At 35.5% G+C, this 22,116-nt stretch overlaps 1 protein-coding gene across 2 annotated transcripts in view; it reads right to left on the bottom strand.

Moving 5' to 3' along the window:
- The window catches only part of GSK3B (glycogen synthase kinase 3 beta), a 209,890-nt gene that overhangs the window by 125,214 nt on the left and 62,560 nt on the right, over positions 1-22,116 (bottom strand). For both annotated transcript variants that reach the window (XM_046003800.1, XM_046003801.1), the window contains exon 2: positions 14,357-14,550. In XM_046003800.1, the coding sequence (XP_045859756.1) occupies positions 14,357-14,550 (194 nt within the window). The remainder of the gene's footprint in view (positions 1-14,356; positions 14,551-22,116) is intronic.

The following is a 22,116-nucleotide window of genomic DNA, read 5'->3' as shown; positions in this document are numbered from 1 at the left end:
CAAGAAATCTGTGTCTATGTAAAGAAAGAAAAAGCACTAGAGAATTAATTGATCTAGCTGCAACCGTTCAAAATAATAACAGTGATATTGTATTCGGTGATTACAGGTTATGGATTAGTGAATATAATGACAGCAGTGTTATATGGAATGAAAAGCAGAAATTGGAAATATTCTGCTATAAGGTAAATGCATTAGCCATGAGAGAGTACAGTTACCTGAAAGAACAAAAAATTATAAATGTCCACTGTAGACTCAACTACAAACACTGAAAAAGTTTTAAAAAGTGTGATAGAGGGGCGCCTGGGTGGCTCAGTGGATTAAGCCGCTGCCTTGGGCTCAGGTCATGATCTCAGGGTCCTGGGATCGAGCCCTGCATCGGGTTCTCTGCTCCGCAGGGAGCCTGCTTCCTCCTCTCTCTCTGCCTGCCTCTCTGCCTACTTGTGATCTCTGTCTGTCAAATAAATAAATAAAATCTTAAAAAAAAAAAAAGTGTGATAGATACTGTGAAGGAAGAGAAAAACAGAATCAAATAAAATGCTCAACTAAAAATAGATAAAGCAGAAAAAGAGAGGAAGAAAAAAGAAGAAACAAGGACAACAAATAGAAACTAACAAATATGGCAAAAATATGATCCAACTCTATCAATAATCTCTTTAAACACCAATGGCTTAAATACAGCAACAGAAAGGTAACTTACACAATGTTATATGTCAATTATATCTCAATTTTTAAAAATAAATACTAATTTAAAAATGAATTTAAAAAAGAGTCTACCATATATAATCTACAAGAAACCAATTTAAATAAAAGACATACACACCTTAAAAATAAAAGGATGGACACAATTTTAAAACTACAGGCCAATATTCCAGATGAATACTGATACAAAAATCACCAACAAAATATCAACAAACCAAACAACAGCACGCTGAAAGGATTATACACCACAACCAAGTTTTATACCTGCAATGGAAAGATTTATACCTGAAATGCAAAGGTGGTTCTACATACATGTATCAATAACTGTGAACACACCACATTACCAACAACATGAAGGACAAAAACCAAATGGTCATCTCATCTGATACAGAAAAAGCATTCAACAAAACTTAACACTCTTTCATGATATGCTCGACAAACTAGTAATAGAAGGAAATTGCCTCAATATAATACGCTGTATACAATGAAAAGCCCTCCTTAACCTCCTATTCATTGGTGAAAAATTGAAATTGAAAGCTTTCCTTTAAAATGAAGAACAAGGGCAGGATGCTCATTTTTGCCACTACTATTCAACATAGTACTTGAAATAATAGCCAGAGCAGTTAGACGAGAAAAATAAATAACAAAAGGCATCTAAATTAGAAAAGATACAAAATTATCTCTGTTCACAGAGATGATCTTAAATGTAAAAATCCCTAAAGAATTAAAAAAAGAAGAAAGTCTGTTACAACAAAGAAACAATTTCAGCAAAGTTTCAGATATAAAATGAACACTTGCATGATTTTCCCAGTCATTCTCTTAGCAGCAGTCACCAATGGGATGTAAATATCCTTCCTCCCAGGATCACTGAAAATATATTTACTGAGCACCTATTATGTTCCAGAGTTTGTTCTAAATGCTGAAGACAGTGATGAGCATGACAGACGAAGACCCTGTGCTCATAGACTGTATATTTTGATGGGGGATACAGACAATAAACAGGCAAATAAATAAATGTGGTGATTAAAAAAAAAGAACACTTAAAAATTGGTTGTATTTCTATATATTAACAATGACCAATCAAAAAAGAAAGCAATCTCATTTACTATAGCGCCAAAAAAGGATACGGTGTTTAAGAAAAACCTAACCAAGGAAGTTGAAGACTTGTACACTGAAAACTGTAAAACACTGCCAAAAGAAATCAAAGAACATAGAAATAAACGGAAAGGCATCCCATGCTTATAGCTTAGAAACTTAAAACATTAAAATGTCCATACTACCCAAAGCCATATAGAGACTCAAGGTAATCCCTATCAAAATTCCAACGGCATTTTTTTTTGCAGTAATAGAAAAACAAAATCCTAAAATGTTATACAGAATCTCAAGGGACCCCAAACAGCCAAAACAATCTTGAAAAAGAACAAAGCTGGAAGTCTAATAATTCTTTATTTGAAAACAAACTATAAGCCAAATAGTAATCAAGACAGTATGGAAATAGCATAAAGACAAATATATATACCACTGGAACAGAAAAAAAAAACAGAAATAAGCCCTCATGTATGGCCAAATAATATTAAACAATGGTGACAAGACTACAAAATGGGGGAAAGACAGTCTCTTAAGCATATGGGTGTTGGAAAAACTCAACCAAGAAGCAAAAGGATGAAGATGAACCTTTACCTCCACCACACACAAAAATTGACTCAAAATGAATTAAAGACCTAAACATGAAACCTGAAACTATAAAAATCCTGTAAGCGAATACAGGGGAAGAGATTAAGCACACTGGAGTTGGCAATGTGTACTTAACCTTTGGTGACTGGCTTATTTCACTTGGCATTTTCTTAAGGCTCATCCTTGCCTGTGGCAAGTGATAGGATTTCCTTCTTTGGGGGACACCAAAAAGCAAAAGTAACTAAAGCAAAAATAGACAAATGAGACTACATCAAACTTAAAAACTTCAGACTGTCAATCGTAACAATAAAAGCACAAACTCGCATGCGGAACCCTTAAAAAAAAAAGAAAGAAAGAAAAAGCCAAACTCTTAGAAACAGAGGGTAGAATGGTGGTTGTAAGGGGTTGGGGAAATGGGGAAAATAGAAAGCCATCAGTAAAAAAAAGATGAAGAAATTCTGGGCATCTAATATACAACATGGTAACTATAATTAATAATACTATATTATATACTTGATAATATGCTTAGAGAGTAGATCTTAGGTGTTCTCACCACACATGCATGTGCAAAAAAAGCTAACTATGTGAGGTGATGAATATGTTAATTAACCTGACTGGGGCAATCATTTCACAATGTATTCACAGATCATCACACTGTATATACCCTTTAAATATATGCAATTTATTTGTCTACTAGACCTCAATGAAGCTGGGGGAGGAAGAGTTCCGCAACAAATAAACAAACCTAGAAAAAATGTTAAGATGGTAAGTTTAATGTTATATATTTTCTATAATTTTTTTTAAGTAAAGGGATGAAGAATGATACACCAGACTAAGACTAATCAAAAGAAAGCTGGAGTAGATATATTAATTTCAGGCAAAGCTGACTTCAGAGCAAGAATAATTATCAGGGTTAAAGAGGGCCATTACATAATGAAGAGGAGATCAACTCTCAAAGAAGACAATTCTTAATGTGTATGCACCTAACAAAAGAGTATCAAGCATTTGAGGCAAAAATAAGTAGAATCATAAGGAGAAATAGACGAATCCATTGTTATACTTAGAGATTTAAACACTCCATTATCAGCTGTTGATAGATCCAGCAAGCAGAGAATCAATAAGGACATAGCTGAACTGAATGACATTATTCATCAATTGGATCTAATAAATATTTATAGGAAACTTTATTCAACAATAGCAGAATACACCCTCAACTTGATAAAAAACATCTATAAAAATCAACAGCTAACATACTTAATGGGAAGAAACTAGGTGTTTTCCTACTAAGAACAGGAACACGACAAAAAAGACTTCTTAGCACTCTATTCAACATTGTAGAGAATACAATTAAGACAGAAAAAGGAAATAAAAGGTATATAAATTGGAAAAGAAGAAATAAAACTATCTTTGTTTACAAATGACCTGACTGTCCATGTAAAAAAAGTCTCAAGGAATCAACAACAAAACCTCCTTGAACTAGTAAGTGACTGTAACAAGACTACAGGTACAAGTTTAAGGTACGAAAGTCAAATGCTTTCTTATATACCAGTAACGAACAACTGGAATTTAGAATTAAAAACAAAATACAACTGGGGCGCCTGGGTGGCTCAGTTGTTAAGCATCTGCCTTTGGCTCAGGTCACGATCCCAGGGTTCTAGGGTCGAGCCCCGCCTCAGGATCCCTGGTCCATGGGAAGCCTGCTTCTCCCTCTCCCGCTCTCCCTGCTTGTATTCCCTCTCTTGCTATCTCTCTCTCTCTCTCTCTCTCTCTCTCTGTGAAATAAATAAATAAAAATCTTTAAAAAAGAAAACCACACACAATACAACTTACTTTCGCACCCCTCCAAAAAGAAATACTTAGGTATAAATCTAACAAAATATGTATGAGATCTACATGAGGAAACCCATAAAACTCAGAGAAAAGAAATCGAAGATCTAGATAAACAAACATATTTCATGTGCATGAATAGGAGAACTTAATAGTGTCAAGATGCCAGTTCTTCCTAACATGATCTGTAGATTCAATGCAATCCCAATCAAGATCCCAGCAAGTTATTTTGTGGACATCCAATAATGAACCCAATATTGAAAAACAATAAAAAAAACTGTCACTAACCACCTTCAAGACTTACCATAAGGCTACAGTTAAAAAAAAATAAAGGGACAGTGTGATTTATAAACAAATACATCACTAGAATAAAACACAGAGCCCAGAAACAGCCACCAAATACAGTCAACTGAACTTTGACAAAGGATCAAAGGCATTTCAATGAAGAAAAGATGGTCTTTTCAACAAACTGCTGGAATAACTGGATAGTTGCATGTAAAGAAATGAATGTAATCACAGATTTTACATGTTTCACAAAAATTAACTTAAAAAATAGATCATAGAAAAGGCAAAACTACAAAACACAAAGAAGACAACACAGGAGACAATTTACGTCTCCTTAGGTTTGGCAGTGACTTTTTAGATACAATACCAAAAGCATAATCCATGAAAGAAAAAAATGACAAATCAGACTTCTGATTAAAATTCAAAACTTCTGCTAATGAAAAGATAAGTCACAGACTGGGAGGAATCTCTACAAAACACATATGTGAGAAAGCACTGTTATCCAAAATATACAAAGAACTCTTAAAACTCAACAGTAAGAAAATAAGCAACCATTAAAAATGAGCACTGACTTGAATAGACACTTCACAAAGAAGATACCCGGATATCAAATAAGCATATGAAAAGATGTTCAACATCACATATCATCAGAGAACTGCAAATTAAAATGAGATACTACTGCTCTATTAGGATGGCTAAAATTTAAAACACTGACAACACCAAAGGCTGATAAGGATGTGCAATAGAAAAATCTATTACAGCTGGGAGAAATATGAAATCTTTCTGTACAGCCACTATGGAGGATAGTTTGGCAATTTATTGCAAAACTAAACAAACTCTTATCATACAATCTAGCAACTGCAACTTGGTATTTATCCAAATGAAATGAAAACTTGTATCCACACAAAAACCTGCAAATGAATGTTTATAGCAGCTTTATTCGGAACTGCCAAAACTTGGAAGCAACCAAGATGTCTTTCAATAGGTAAATGAATGAACAAACTGTGGTACATGGATAAAATGGAATATTATTCAGTACATTTCTCCCATTCAGTAGGTTGCCTTTTTATTTTGTTGATCATTTCCTTTGCTCTGCAGAGCTTTTTAGTATGATGTAGTCCTACTTATTTATTTTTGCTTTAGTTTGCTTTTATTTTTGGTGTCAGACTGAAAAACCTATTGCCAAGACCTATGTCAAGGAGTTTACTATGTTTTCTTCTGGAAGTTTTATGGTTTCAGGCCTTATGTTAAGGTCTTTAATTTGAGTTAATTTTTGTGTTTGGTGTAAGACAGTGGTCCTGTTCCATTCTTTTGCATGTGGCTGTCTAGTTTCCTCAACACCATTTGTCAAAGAGACTATCCTTTTTTTCTCCCATTGTGTATTCTCAGCTCCTTTGTCATACTTAACCACATATGCATAGGTTTATTTCTGTGCTTTCTCTATTCTGTTCCATTGATTCATGCATCTTTTCTTTTATGCCAATATCATATTGTTTTGATTACTACAGCTCTGTAACAGAATTTGGAACCAGGGAGTATGATGTCTTCAGCTTTGTTCTTCTTTCTCAAGACTGCTTTGGCTATTCAGGGTTTTTCATGGTTCCATACAAATTTTAGGATTATTTGTTCTATTTCTTTAAAAAATAGCAGGGACACCTAGATGGCTCAGTCACTTAAGCCTCTGACTCTTGGTTTCAGCTCAGGTTGTGATCCTGGGGTCATGAGATTGAGCCCTGCATCAGGCTTTGTGTTCAGCGCAGTCTGGTTGGGATGCTATCCATTCCTATCCCTTTCTGTCTGCCCCTCCTCCCAGCTCATGCTCACTCTCAAAATAAATAAATAAAAAACCTTTTTTAAAAATACAACTGAAATTTTAATAGTGATTGCACTAAAATTTGTAGATTACTTTGGGTGATGTGGACATTTTAACAAAACTGATTTCTTCCAATTCATAAGCACAGAGTATCATTCCATTTATTTGTGTCTTCTTCAACTTCTTTCATTATTGTCTTATAATTTTCAATATTGAGTCTTTCACCTTGCAGTTAAATTTATTCCTAGGATTTTATCCTTTTTAATGCAATTATAATGAGACTGCCTTCTTTATTTCTCTTTCTGACAGGTCATTATTAGTGTATAGACATGCAAGCGATTTTTGTGTCTCCTGCAAGTTTACTGAACTCAGTTATTCTAAAGGTTTTTTTTTTTTGATGGAGTCTTTAGGGTTTTCTATATATAATATCCCATCATCTGCAAATAGTGACAGTTGTACTTCTTCCTTTCCAATTTGGATGTCTTTTCTTTTCTGCCTAATTACTCTGGCTGCCTTATAGTAAATTTTATTCCTCATTCACTCAAGCCATTCAAACCATTAAAAACCAGAAAAAGGACATTCAAGACCATTTTTTGTGTCTCTAAATAAAAGACACAATAAAACTATATATAATTTTAAAAGCAAAATCAACAGAAGTCTTTGACACCAACCTTTGTACAGTCTCTAAAAATTCAATTCATTAAAAAAAAAAAATTTTACTAGTCACTACCTATACACTTGGAAAGTAGCAGAAATGGGTCTCTAACCCTACAAGGCTTGGTTTGGTAATGATGTGCCTCTCAAATCTCACACTGCAAGGAACATCACTGACCCATGGCCCCAGCTGCTGAGCTCTCAAAGCCATTCTCCTGTTCAAGCCATGCCATGCCAAGCTTCCCATGAACTGACTTCCAGAAAATAACTGCATATGGCAGATACATTTAAGGGAGACCTTTTCCCAGGAGACATTGTACTGCTCTGATGGTTCAACCTCAGGCTGAGATTCCCCACTGGTTTTGCTTTAACTTTCTTAGAGTTGCATAGCAGTGTAAGACCTTTCCTACTTATTGTTCTTTCCTCTCTCCTCCACAGGAGTTAAGACGTTTCTGTGACCCAAAGAACATAACTCCATATGGCGTAAGTAAAGATTACTATTTCTTTTAAAGCTGTTTGTCAGTTTTATCAGGGCTCGGGTCATGATCTCAGGGTCCTGGGATCAAGTCCCGCGTCAGGCTCTCTGCTCGGCGGGGAGCCTGCTTCCCTCTCACTCTCTCTGCCTGCCTCTCTGCCTACTTGTGATCTCTCTCTGTCAAATAAATAAATAAAATCTTTAAAAAAAAAATAGTTATACAAATGCAAACAATTAGGTGCCTCAAAATAAGATTATCAAATTTAGGGGTACCTGGGGGGCCAGTTAAGTGTCTGACTCTTGATTTCAGCTCAGGTCATGACCTCAGGGTTGTGAGATCGAGCCCCGTGTCAGACTCTCTGCTGGGCATAGAGCCTGCTTAAGATCCTCCCCCTCTCTCTGCTGCTTCCCTATCCCTCTCTAAAAAAGAAAAAAAATGTTTATTTAAAAAAAAGATTATCAAATTTAAGAGCAAGTAAAACGAATGTAAAAATCCAAAGTAAACAGCCATTTGTAGTAATTCAGATGCCTAAAAATAAAAGCAGAATTTAGTTACCAGGAATTTTAAAATTCAGAACATGTTCTCATAATACATTGTTTCATTTGATTCATACAACATGAGAAAAAAAGGGAACACAATATTTATTGAGTTCTCTTCTGTGCCAAACAGTAGGCTGGGCACTGCTGTAGTATAAAACTGAGGCTCATAAAGTTCATGAATATGATCTAGCTTACAAAACTACTAATAATGAGCACCCAAGGTCTTACTTCCTCTATGCTGTCTCCACAATATCCATGCAGAGAATAATAATAATCCCATGGATTAAATCTCTCCTCATTCTCAAAATTAGTAAATACTAAAAGTAGAACCCTATTCACGCTCTATTCACAATAGGAAGATAGTTACACTTCACATCTCCACCCCCATATCCTAACCACAGAACAAATGAAATCAAACAGGAAACCTGAAACCTATGACTTAGTTCAAAGGAGAACTGAAATTAATAGTTAATGAGGCAAAGATCACTAATTAATTAAAAATGCAACTTACCGATTTTCAAATTAGAAAAGCCAGCCTTAACAACTGTCAGTAGCTTTGGGGACCAATTAATCTTCGTCCTGATCTAACATCAAAGGTCTCCTACATAAGGTACCTAGCTAGACTTTACTTCTACAAAACCACAAGAGTATTTTCTATCACAAGCACTTCCAAACCAGCCAAGTGAAGGAATTTAATTTCTGTTTAAGTAATTTGCCACAGTATGGTGGGTCACAGAAGAAAGTAAGGCATTCAAATTACAGGTAAAACACTACTGAAATGAATATTATACCTAAAATTCCTAATAGAAAAGCTCAGTGTCTTATATATAGTTTATGTGACTAGTGTGCAGGGATAATTACTCTTGGGTTTTTGTGTGGTTGTTTTTGTTTTTTTTTTTTTTTTTGGTCTCTGACTATTTTCTCTCTCATTTTTTCACCAAAATAAACTGCCTCTCACCGATATCAGCAGGTTCCACAGGATGATTTCTTTGACTGGACAAGGAGAAGACCCTATTTCCACCTTTTCTGGAAATACATAATTATTTAGTGTAATCCCAGGCAGCAGCTATGTAAATCACAGAAGGGAAACTACAGAATCTTAAGTTGTCATGAAAATTCCTACTATTTTATGATCATCAAGAAAAATGAATTGGCCAATATATAAAAAAAATTTTTTTTGGAAACAGTTAACATTTAGCAAGGAGAACAAAGAATACTTAAGTTTTAAAAAGGAAAAGTGATACAATGGAAAGAACTAAACTTGCCACTTTTTTAGCATGTAAAAGAAAAAAAACCCAAAAGATACAATAGCAACAAGAGCAATAAATATTTAGGAATAAATTTAACTAGAAATGTCAAAAGCCTATATAATAAAACTCCTGAAACACACAAAAGTAAACTTGAACAAACAGAAAGATATCTCTTATTCGTGGATAATCCAACATTAGAAATAGGTCAGTTCTCCCTAAGTTAATTTATTATTATATTTTTTTTTTTTTTTTTTTAGATTTTATTTATTTATTTTGACAGAGAGAGATCATAAATAGGCAGAGAGGCAGACAGAGAGAGTGAGAAGGAAGCAGGCTCCCCACTGAGCAGAGAGCCCGATGTGGGACTCGATCCCAGGACCCTGAGATCATGACCCGAGCCGAAGGCAGCAGCTTAAACCACTGAGCCACCCAGGCGCCCCGACTCCCTAAGTTAATTTATAAGCTAATGAAATTTCAATTAAAAATATCAAACAGCTTTTTTATGGAATTAGTCAAATTGATGACAAAGTTCATATGGAAAAACGAACACTCAAGAATAGCTAGAAAACACAAAAAGGGAAAGCTACAAGAATGGATTAGCTCTAGGAGACATTAAAACATACTTTAAACCTCTATAATTAAAACAGTGTGGTAATGACAGAGGGATATGCAAACGACCTAGTCTGGAACAGAACGGACCTAGTAGAACAGAATGGAAAGTCCAGAAATAGACCAAGTACGTGTGGAAATTCAGCATATGATTGCAATACCATCACAAGTCACTAGAGCAAAGACACTCCTTTAAAAAAGTGTACTGAGGGGGCGCCTGGGTGGCTCAGTGGGTTAAAGCCTCTGCCTTCAGCTCAGGTCATGATCCCAGGGTCCTGGATCGAGCCCCACATCTGGCTCTTTGCTCCTCGGAGAGCCTGCTTCCTCCTCTCTCTGTCTGCCTCCCTGCCTACCTGTGATCTCTCTCTCTCTGTGTCAAATAAATAAATAAAATCTTAAAAAAAAAAAAAACTGTACTGAGCAACTAAATGGTTAATGAGTTAGTAAAGATAAAATTAGATCAGTAACTCATACCATACATAAGAAAAAACTCCATAAAAAAGAATAAACTTCAAATGGATCAGGGAATTTAAATGTGAAAAGTGAAATCTTGTAACTACCAGGAAAAAAAATGTGAATTTCTCTTTAACCCGAGGAAAAGGTTTTTCATTAGGAAAGGCTTTTTACTTACAACTTAAAACCCAGATACGATAAAAGAACAATAAATTTGAATCATGGGGTAGTGGGAGACTTTCATATGGTAGAAAAATAGAATATACAAAGTAAAAATACTACATATATCACAGATAAAGGTTAATCCATTATAAAAAAACTGTTCAGCGTTAAGAGGAAAAGGCCAAGACCCCATTTTGAAAATGGGCAAAAAGAAAAAAAAAAGAAAGAAAGAAAAAAGAAAATGGGCAAAAAGAGAAAAAAGAAAAAAAGGACAATTCATATATACTCAACAAAAACAAAATGGACCTTGAACAGGTGAAAAGACGTTAAACTACGTTCATAATAATAAGATTATAAATTAAAACCATAATGAGGTACCATTTCTCAGCTATCAGATGAGCAAAAAGTTGAAAAAGTTAAGCAATGCATGTTGTCCACACTGGGGGGCAACACGCACTCATATTACTGAAGAGAACCCAGACTGGTTCAACCCTTACGGAGGAGAATTTAGCAATATCAAACAAAACTACATAAGTGTTTATGTTCTGACTCAGCAGTCTACTTCTCTTAATTTACCCTGAAGACACACATCTGATTAAAACAGGGCGCCTGGGTGGCTCAGTGGGTTGGGCCGCTGCCTTCGCCTCGGGTCATGATCTCAGGGTCCTGGGATCGAGTCCTGCATCGGGCTCTCTGCTCAGCGGGGAGCCTGCTTCCCTCTCTCTCTCTCTGCCTGCCTCTCTGTCTACTTGTGATCTCTCTGTCAAATAAATAAAATATTTTAAAAAAATAATAAATAAATAAATAAATAAAATCTTAAAAAAAATTTTAAAACAATGCATATGAAAAGGTTTTTCATAGCAGCACCCCTAGAGATTATAAATTACTGAAAAGAAATGAAATATCCATACATTGAAGAATGGTTGAATGAACTCTGGAATACTATGCAGCTGAATGAGAAATATCTCTGAATTTATATGCAATGATGTCTAAAAAATAGAGTTAAGAGAAAAGGCAAAGTCCAAAAGAGTATCCCTAATATATTATCTTTTATGTTGAAAAGAAGCCAAGAAAATTAACTGCTCATTTGTGTTAAAGAAACCCAGAAAAATGAACCAAAAACACAATCAGACTGGTTATCTACAGTGAGTGAATGGAAATATGACAGAAGGAACAGAGAGTACATGACATTTGTGTATTTCTGGTCTTTGCAACCATATTAGTGTGTTTCACAGCCTGAAAATATAAATAATTTTTTTTTTTTTTTTAAAGAGAGAGATCACAAGTAGGCAGAGAAGCAGGCAGAGAAAGAAGAGGAAGCAGGCTCCCCACTGAGCTGAGAGCCCAATGTGGGGCTCGATCCCAGGACCCTGAAACCATGACCTGAGCTGAAGGCAGAGGCTTAACCCACTGAGCCACCCAGGCGCCCCAATAATTTTTTTTTTTAAAGTCAAGTAAGAACAGAGATAACATTCTAAGAAGGGATACATACGGAAACAAATGAACCAAACTGTATTTCAAAGGAATTACCTAATCACACCAAAGGAAAAAAATTTAAAACAGAATGTGTTTAGAATCTGTTTAGTGATGATAAAATATTTAGTAAAGCACTCTGCAGTCAGAATGTGTGAATTCAAATACTTGCCCAACTTTCCACTTGCTAACTGTGTGACCCTGGGCAAGTTAATTTATAATCTCTGGTCGTAGGTTTTCTTATCCAAATAATAACAGTACCAATTTCACAAAACTAATGATAAGGCTCAAAATCTTAGTAAATCACTGAGCATGTAACAAGAATTTGGTAAGCATTTGCTACTATCAACTACTAATAAAAACAAAACAAAAAACCCAAAACACTGAATGTGTGGGCACCCAGGATACACATAATAAAAATGGAGTCTTTGGGGGCACCTGGGTGGCTCAGTCCTTAAGCATCTGCCTTCAGCTCAGGTCATGATCCCAGGGTCCTGGGATTGAGCCACGCATGGGCCTCCCTGTTCAGTGGGAAGCCTGCTTCCCCCTCTCTCATTCCCCCTGCTTCTGGTTCCCGCTCTCACTGTGTCTCTCTCTGTCAAATAAATGAATAAAATCTTTAAAAAAAAAAAAAAAATGGAGTCTTTGTCATGAAAAAATTTGGAATTTCCTAGTTTATGGACAGTAAGCGTTCAAGGAATTTAGAACAATATACATAGGCTCGCTGGAATCATGTGAGAAATTTCATAAAGGAGCAATCTGACAAGGGTCTTTATATTTGCACAAGATTTAGATTAACAAGAGAATGGGAGTGATAAAGGAAGCTAAATAAAAGCAAAGAGGCCATAAAGACCAATATATTTCAAGGATAGTAGCACAGAAGATTTGGAAAGCTGACTATCTAGAGATAAGGCAAGACTATGGAAGTTCCTGAACATACTACTGATCTGGGCAGGCTTTTTTTCCTAGACTTTGAGGAACCATAGAAGAATTGTGTGTAGGGGAAACAATAGGACCAAACTGAACTGTGGGGCTATTCTCGTGCTGGTATGTGGAAGATCAGAAGTAGAGTCTTACTAGTGGGTAAGCCAAATAATGGCAAGGGACTGGCTAGAATAGTAGTAATGAAAAAGGGAAAGAAGTCACCGATCATCAAGGCAGTGAGGGGGGAAAAATCAATATAACAACTAGATATAAGGTATGAGAGAATAGAAAAGTCTGAATGACAAGGTGAATGACAAAATCATTAGAAGGAAAAAGCAAAAAGGAATGGGAACCAACAGAAAGGATTTCCACTGAGTCTTAAACTCAGGTCAGTCTTAGGTAAGAAGCCTTGCCAATTTGAGATAACAAATCAAGATGCAATGGGCATTTGGCAACAGGGGCCTAGTACTTATAAGAACTGAAGACAAAAGGTCTAACAATTTTTTTTCTTAAAAAAAAAAAACCTCTTTAGAATATTTGAGACATTCTAGAGCTAGTATGCACTGTGCCTTTTCAGAGGAGTGATCATCTCATTTATTTTTATAGCCCTTCAAATTTGGCATAGTTGCTAGCACAGGGGTGGCTATCAGTAAAATGTTGCATAAGTGGGAGAAGTAGAGAAGGAAACAGAGCTGTGTGGCTTGTTAAAAGCAGAGTCTACTTTAGAGCCCTGGTCTCCTGACTCTCAACTATAGACCATAAAATAAAAGATGACCTCTGAACATTCATGCATAGGATCCCCTAGAGAGCTCGTGTAAGAAATGAAAATAAACTAGACTTTGGGGATGGTGGTTTAGGTGGATGAAAGACATAAAAAAATAGCAAAGAAAATACAGAGTTATTTAGGAAAAAATAAATGATAGTGTTGCATCACAGATTCAAAGGAAATTTTAAGAAAAGAAGTATAGTCAATTGTTCAATGAGCAAACACCACAAGTAGTGTTTCTCTGTTCTCCTACACCAGTGAGATCCAGGTCACTTCTTAAAAGTATAAACTGAGAAATTTTAATCTACTTTCATAACATTTTAACATCATGTATCACTCAGCAGTGGTTCAAAAATATTGCGCTCTTTATTAAATTTTATCTCTATAAAATAGAAAAAAGGAAATAAAGTCTCAGGGCACCTAGGCAGCTCAGTCATTAAGCATCTGCCTTCAGCTCAGGTCATGATCCCAGGATTCTGGGATCAAGCCCCATGTCCGGCTTTCTGCTCAGTGGAAAACCTGCTTCTCCCGCCCCCACTCCCCCTGTGTGTTCTCTCTCTCTCTCCCTCGCTCCCTCCCTCCCTCTCCCTGTCAAATAAATAAACAAATAAATAAATCTTTAAAAAAAAAGAAAAGTCTCTATAATAAATTTGCACAGTAAATGAAACTTGAAGCAAAAAGAAATGAATGAAAAAAATACTCATTTCCATCTATTGATAGCAACAAAATATATGAAATACCAAAGGTCTTACCTTAAATCTCTTGTCCTGCAATACTTTCTTGATGGCAACCAGTTCTCCTGAATCACAAAGTTTAGCTTGATATACCACACCAAATGACCCATTTCCAATCACTTTAGTGTCTGTATAGCTGACTTCTTGTGGCCTATCTGGACCCTGCCCAGGAGTTGCCACCACTGTGGTCACCTTGCTGCCATCCTTGTCTCCTAAAAGAAGGAAGAGATAGAAAAATGAGAACTGTAAAGAATTCATTAAAAAAAAAAGAGAAAATAGCTTAAGTATACCAAGTAAACTACATTATTTACTATAAATTATTTTTATTTTTATTTTTATTTAAAGATTTTGTTTATTTGAGAGAGAGAGAGAATGAAAGGGAGCATGAGAGGGGAGAGGTCAGAGGGAGAAGCAGACGCCCCGCTGAGCAGGGAGCCGGATGTGGGACTACATCCTGGGACTCCAGGATCATGACCTGAGCTGAAGGCAGTTGCTTAACCAACTGAGCCACCCAGGCGCCCCTACTACAAATTATTTTTAAATGCTCATCTTAGTTTATCATATAGAATTATTTCAACTATTTCTTTCAATTATAAGTAATTTTTTAACCACTATTTATTCAGTCATTGTGTAGACCAGGCATCATGCTTAGCTTATATACATGACTCCATTTAATAAAAACAACAATCCCATGAGGTATATAGTACTGTTCCCATACAAAATTAATGGAAAGAATGTTAAATTTGGCCAAATTCAAAAGTCAAATGGTGGACCCACTGGGGTTTGAATCTTTATCCATCCAGGCCCTAGCTCTTTTCTCAAAGGCTTCCTTATTCTACTCAAAAATAAAACAAGTGCAGCTAAAAATATCTAATATGTTGACTCTATTCAGACCACTCTACCTTTAGGAAGGGAAGGCTTTGAGTTTTTGCTTCTCTGCCATCTTACTTCTTTTTAAGAAAATAGAATACCTCTCAGAGAAAGGTTATGGGGAAAAGGAATATAGAATGTTAACTTGGGGTAAGAGATGTAAAAGATAAAAGAAAAACCAAACCTATTCTGAATTAAGCCTCATTCGTAAGTAGTTCACTGACGTTCTGTGGTCTCTGCCCACTCAATGGCTCTTGCCTTAACTACTTTTCCTCCCCTCCCAGTAACAAGCCAGAGTCTCCTCAATTCAAGCTCAAGAGCCACCTCCTATTTGACTAGGCAGAGTTCACAATCATCTTATTCTCCAAATTCTTAAACTATTCTAAACCATACTATGCTACCTAGAACCTGATTCTATAAAGCTTTAAATTGTTCTCTCAATGATTTCAGAATACATACAGATTCTAGTGAGTACAATCATTGTGAAGCAGCAATTATGATTTGCGCTTTTTCTCTCTTCCCTGAGAAATCTAAACCTGATTCTCAGTACATGTAAGTCCTTAGACTCACTGACTAAACTGCACTTTTTCCTTTTTTTCCTCTTCTACTCTTCCATTATATCATTTTTATGATGCTAACTGAATTCATCTAACCTAATAAAAGAAAAAATAATGCAGTTTCTAACTGCAGATACCAAGCCTAGATTATGAAGTATTCATTTGTAACTCACATATAAAAGAATGAAAAATATAGTAATCTCTTTTTCCAATAGTTTCCATTTTTCCCCAATATAAAATTACCAGGTAAATGAATATCCAAATGTTACTGGCATATTTACCCAAAGTGTATAACTATTTTAGTTCACAGAGGTACTAATATAGACAAAAGCCAATATGCAATATCTGTGACTGATTAATTCTCCTGCTTAAAAGGCAGCCTTCATGACAGACACAAAAGCAATGAATGATTCCTACTTAAGACCTAGGTGAATTACAGACAATCTGTATTAAATATAATAGCATGACTGACTACCTTAAATATGTATGTATTTGGTTCCAAGGTATAACACCCAACAGGTATGACAGCACAAATCCAACATCACTTGAAGAAAGTTAATTCAAATCTTGTCAACACCATCACTGCTATTCATATGTACTTGAAATGCATGCAAATCCCAGCAGAAGCCCACACATATACAGCAGTTCTCATTGCTTTCAAATGATCTCTTCACATTTCACTTGCTAGTAATATAAATCTCAAATATTTTATAAGACTAGTTAAATCAAATCTCAGTTCTAGATCATCATGCTCAACTCCCCAAATATTCCATATTATTGTCATTTCTGAGCATGTTAATGTTAATTACAACTTTTCAGGTTGACTATAAACTCTACTATACATTATTTTCTTCTTCATTTGTAAAGTAAACCTAACTCTACTTGTATTACATAACATTCCTCTAAAGACAGAATCATAGTCTTCTAAACTTAAACTCTAAATGAAGAGTTCTAAAAAAGGTTGAATTCAGAAAGAATAAAATCCAAGGTATTGAATATATTTTCTTATCATCCAACTGCCCAAAGAAAATAAAAAACAAAATTGATTTCAACAGCCTGACTCTTCCCTAGATCATCCAAGTCAAAAGCATATCACCAAAAAGTATATATTTCAAGAACTATTAATAATTCCACTGAACAAGTTATTTGTAAAATCTCATAGGTCTAATTTACAAAACAGAGCATCATTATTTTTTTAATTAAAATAACATTTTAAGAACGGCTGCTGCATTTCACAATTTTAATTGAAAACAAAAGCTGAGGTGTAAACAAAAACTACGCTTTTCTACTGTATAATCATATTTCAATAAGGAAAACAGTAGCCACAGCTTTGAACTTGCTTCTATAAGAGAACTTAATATAAGCATATATAAACATTTCCCACTTGCCTCCTCAGACTGTGTTTCTAAAGAAACCATAGCATTTCAGAAATAGGACTTCAAGAACCAGCTATGAAGGGTATCCATTGGAACCCTGAGATTTAAAATCTCTTCAACCTCAACTACTAAGTCCAGGGAACATCTAAACATCTAATTGTACTTTTTCTCATACCTAAATTATAATGTATAAATGAAATAATTCTGCAAAAATATTAAAGTGGGGTAAAAAGATAAACAGGTCCTACAGATGCTATCACTAGAAGGCACTCTTAAGACTTCTTAATTTGAAATTGCAAATGACTTTGGCCAAGGATCAATGTTTTCATCCTCTTATACACCTAGTAAAAAAGGTAGACTTAACTATCTTAGCAGAAATTAAAGACTTATTCTATTCTCTTGTGAACATTCAGAAATTGCTGAGAACTCTTACAGGCTATATTTTCTACCAATACGAAATCCCTAAGTACACTAGGAACAATGGTTCTCAGGCTTTCTACCTCAAGCGTTCTGGAATTTTTATTCAGAAATTATCAAGCTCTTCAGACTGCTTCATCATAGAACTGAAATAGCAGAGCTGTAAAGAATGGCAAGATAACACTGGGGATGACTTGGCATGAGCATTAGCACATGGGACAGTCAGCAGCTAGTGTGCCAAGGAAAAGCATGTCATTACTTGGCATTGTAGTTTGCCAACTTAGCAATAAAACAGCTGTATAAAATTTCACTGTATAAAGAACCATCCAATTCATTGTTTCATCTATTCTCATTAAAAAACGCAGGAAGATATTACATTACTATGCAAATGAGGAAAGTAAAATTAAGAGTTTAACTTATCCAATATCATAAAGCTTTAAGTAAAAAGAACTCCTCACTTGCCTCATACTGCCTCTGCTCTATTTTACAACCTTCCTAATACAGCTGAAAAACTTAACTTCATATATTATTGCCCCCCCAAGAAGCATATATTTCTGAAAATATAATGTGAAAAGATCAGCTCTGAAGCAGTAAGAAATAAGACAATAACTGATAATCTGTTACAGTTTCCAGGCCTCAACCATTCACTTACTAATAGCTAAAGAGCTATTTCCAAAAATACTTTGGTAACCTTAGATTTTGGAACTTATCCCAAAGCAAAAGCACATGGAAAACAAAAATGTAAAATAATCGATTTTTTGATGTTCAAACAATTTAACATCTGCTACTAGAAACTGTATAATTTTGAATTTTAGCAACAAAGCATGATAAGCACTGCTCCTAATGGGCCAAAATCCTCATGAAAAGCTGGAAATCAACAAACCTCATTAAAAAAAATAATAATAACAGCAACAACAAACAATACTAAATTTCCCAGAACACATGATACAGTGGGACTCATACCAATTACAACAAAACTGTTTCCTTAAAAAAACACCAGTGTCTTATTGGTACAACAACATAACAGTGGGAACAGCTCAGCTCCAGGAGGTCCTGTCTTCTACCAGAGGACTCCTGGGATTCTCTATTACAATTAAAATTTACTCAGGGAATATAAATTTCCTATTATAATTAGAAAATAATATTAAATCTTAAATATATAAACAATAGACTCCTTATAAGCAATAGAAAGATGACGTGAATAACAGAATAACCACTTTTTACTGAAGGTGTTAAATACAGAACATAATTTTTTAAAAGCCTTAGACATATCCTAAAATAATATGTGTGAGCTAGTACCCAATCTCTCAAACACGGGTTTATACCTTGTAAGCAACACCTTGTGATTACATCTTTTAAGTCTTCTGAAGTCACTCCTCAAACCAATTCACCTTGAGAGAAACAAACATTACAGTGTAACACTGACCACACCCAAAGTGTGGCATGAGCATCCCAAAACCAAAAGGTCACTTCAAGCATGTTTAAATACTTAGAAGGTATCTGACACTGACAATCTAATTTTATATGAATGATAAATCTCACTCATACTTGAGCCATTTGATTTGGGTTTCTTAAGATTTAGAGTTAAGGAAAACCAACAATTACAACACTTTTTAACTATGAGGCTTGTAGAAATGTTAATAAGCCACACTACTGACACAAACTGAACAAAGTCAATAATGACTATCTAAATACCCTCCTTTAACTCAAGAATAACCTCTCCACTTAGAAATAAGAGAGTTAAAAGTCTGTAACAAAAGCATAGAGAAACCAGCACACCACTGTGACTATAAGGAAGATATGAAGTATTATTAAGAAGTTTTTTGTTGTTGGGGTGCCTGGGTGGCTCAGTGGGTTAAATCCTCTGCCTTCAGCTCAGGTGGTGATCCCAGGGTCTTTGCTCAGCAGGGAGCCTGCTTCCTCCTCTCTCTGTCTGCCTCTCTGCAATAAGCAGAATCATATAAATAATAAGCAATAAGCAAAATCATATAAAAAGTAAGGAACTGAGGTCCACAGAATAAGAGGTGGACAAATTAAAAAATAAATTTATTCTTGGCATGAAATAGGGACTCTACTTTTTGACCCGGAAGCTCCAGTCCGAGTGAATCAGCTCACAACCTTGGAGCAAGACTTGGTAGAAAGAAAGGAATACCAATCAAGCCCCGCAATCAGCCAAATCAACCCCAGTGATCAATAGCATGATAAAAAATTTAAGGCAATTTCTATGAAATCTCCATACAATAAAAATCTTTCTATCAGAGCCTTTTCCCCTAGATACCATTCATCTCCACATGATTCTATGTAAAGGGCTGGGAAAAATAAAACAAACTAAAGAATTACCAAATTTCCTTTGCAGATAGGAAGAGTAAACAAAAGGAAAGGCAGGGAAAACAAAATGGACAGATATCACACATGGACTGACTTTTGGAAAAGTTTCCCTATATGCCACTTCTAGAAATAGAAAGGAAAACAGGGTGGCAAAGGATAAAGATCAGGAAAAAAAAAAAAAAAAAGGATTACAGACTCAATAGTACGAAAACACTGCATTTTAATCACAGAGATATACCATACCAATGGGATGAGTAAGCATCAATTCTGAAAGACCATAAAATTCCCCTTAAGAAAAAAAAATTCAGTCAAGTTTTTATGCTAGAGGCGTAATGGTATTATACAGGACTGCTCTGAGGTCTTATCAAGGTTTGAATCACATTCTACCATTTAATATCTATAAAATGGAGATAGCTGCTACTTCATAGGGCTGTTGTAATGATTAAGTAACATAAGTTAAGCATTTTAAGTGCATGCCCCACAGAGAGTGCTCAATAAATTATAGTTTCTCTGGACTTTGAATTATTGGCCATGGAAATAGAAAAAAAAAAAAAAGCATTCCTTTGTCCTGCCATGCTCTTTCAACACTCAGTACATGCCCTACTAAAGTGCTTATCACAACATTCTATAATTATTAAGAGTCTGAGCCCCTCACTTGACTAAGGAGATCTTAGGAAAGCCAAACATTATCTGAATCATTTCCATTTCCCTAGTGCTAATTTACTAGCACAGGGTTCAGCACAATGCAGGTGCTCAGCAAAGGTTTACGTTGAATTTATGTGGAATTACTCAAGCACAATTGTTAGGATTTGGGAACTATTTCATGCTAAACATTATTAAGCAGTGTGTTGACTTCTTATGCTTACCATTGATCAGAAACAAATCTCCAGGGATAAGGTATATAGAATGGTTTTACCAGTAGTAAAACAGAATGGAGTGCTTACTGGAAATATGGTTAACAACATGCAGCCAAAACAAATAACCCAATTTGCCCCATGTATATTTATTTACAAGTAGGAGAATTAGTCTGTTTCATAACCATTTTCCAAATAATTCTGGTTTCTCTGAAGCATCAATATGCCACAATGGATAAGAACTCTGAGATATGAAGTTAACCTTCAGGGAGGTCTGAAGTTCAATTTTTATCAACTTATATTTAATTATATTCCTTCCTTTTAAAGAAATATCTATTTATTTCAGGAGGGGTTGGGTGCACATGCGTGAGCAAGGGCGAGGGACAGAGGGAGAAGGAGAGATAGAATCTCTAGCAGACTCCCCACTGAATGTGGAGCCCAGCCCAGGGCTTGATCCCACCACTCTGAGATCATTACCCAAGCCAAAATCAAGAGTCAGATGCACAACCAACTGAACCACCCAGACACCCCTATATGTAAGTATATTTTGAGTACTATTTTACAGTTTGTAAGAACCACTCACAGCAAACAGAAGAATCACCTGGAAGAGTTTACTGAAAACTAAGAATTTCACTGCTAGAGAGACTCAGTGGGTGTGCAGTGGGGCTCAGAAAATTGCATTTTTAATAACCATGCCCAGTAATTCTTTCTTTAAAAATATTTATTTGAGAGAGAAAGAGACGGGGGTGGGACACAAGTGGGAGGAACAGGGAGAGGGAGAGAGAACCCTCAAGCATACTCCACGCTGAGTGCTGAGAGGGACATGGCCAGATCTCAAGACCCTGAGATCATGACCTGAGCCGAACTCTTAGAGTCAGATGCATAAATGACTGTGCCACTCAGGCACTCCATCCACTCCCCTAATTCTTTTTTTTTCACCCCCCCTAATTCTTAATGCAGTTCCAGCCACCATACCGTAACAAAGAACCATAATACCATTTTATCCCTTGTGACATACTCAGGATGATCATTTAACAAATGGAAGAAACTAAGGTGTTCAAAAAAGGTTTGGTAATTTATCCAAAGTAACTCCCTTCAACAAACTCCACCCATAGGATTCAGAACTTTTAAAACCTATACCCTATTACATTACTTTGTTTTAAGACCAAGGTATAAAAACAATACACAGGAGTTGAGGTCCTAAAATCAACTTTTTATTTCCACCAAAACTGAGTATTTCAAATACTGTACAAAAGATTCCAACACAATGTGCTCGCTTCAGCAGCACATATACAAAAGATTCCAACACAAGTATCTGTTAGATAGGTAAGTTCTAATTCAAAGTCAAAGTTCTAGTTCAAAATATCCATATTAAT

The sequence above is a fragment of the Meles meles genome, chromosome 4 (genome assembly GCF_922984935.1).
Source record: "Meles meles chromosome 4, mMelMel3.1 paternal haplotype, whole genome shotgun sequence".
NCBI classification, from domain to species: Eukaryota; Metazoa; Chordata; class Mammalia; order Carnivora; family Mustelidae; genus Meles; species Meles meles.
The sequence above is the reverse complement of the archived record's forward strand: the minus strand, read 5'-3'. Positions and strand labels throughout refer to the sequence as shown.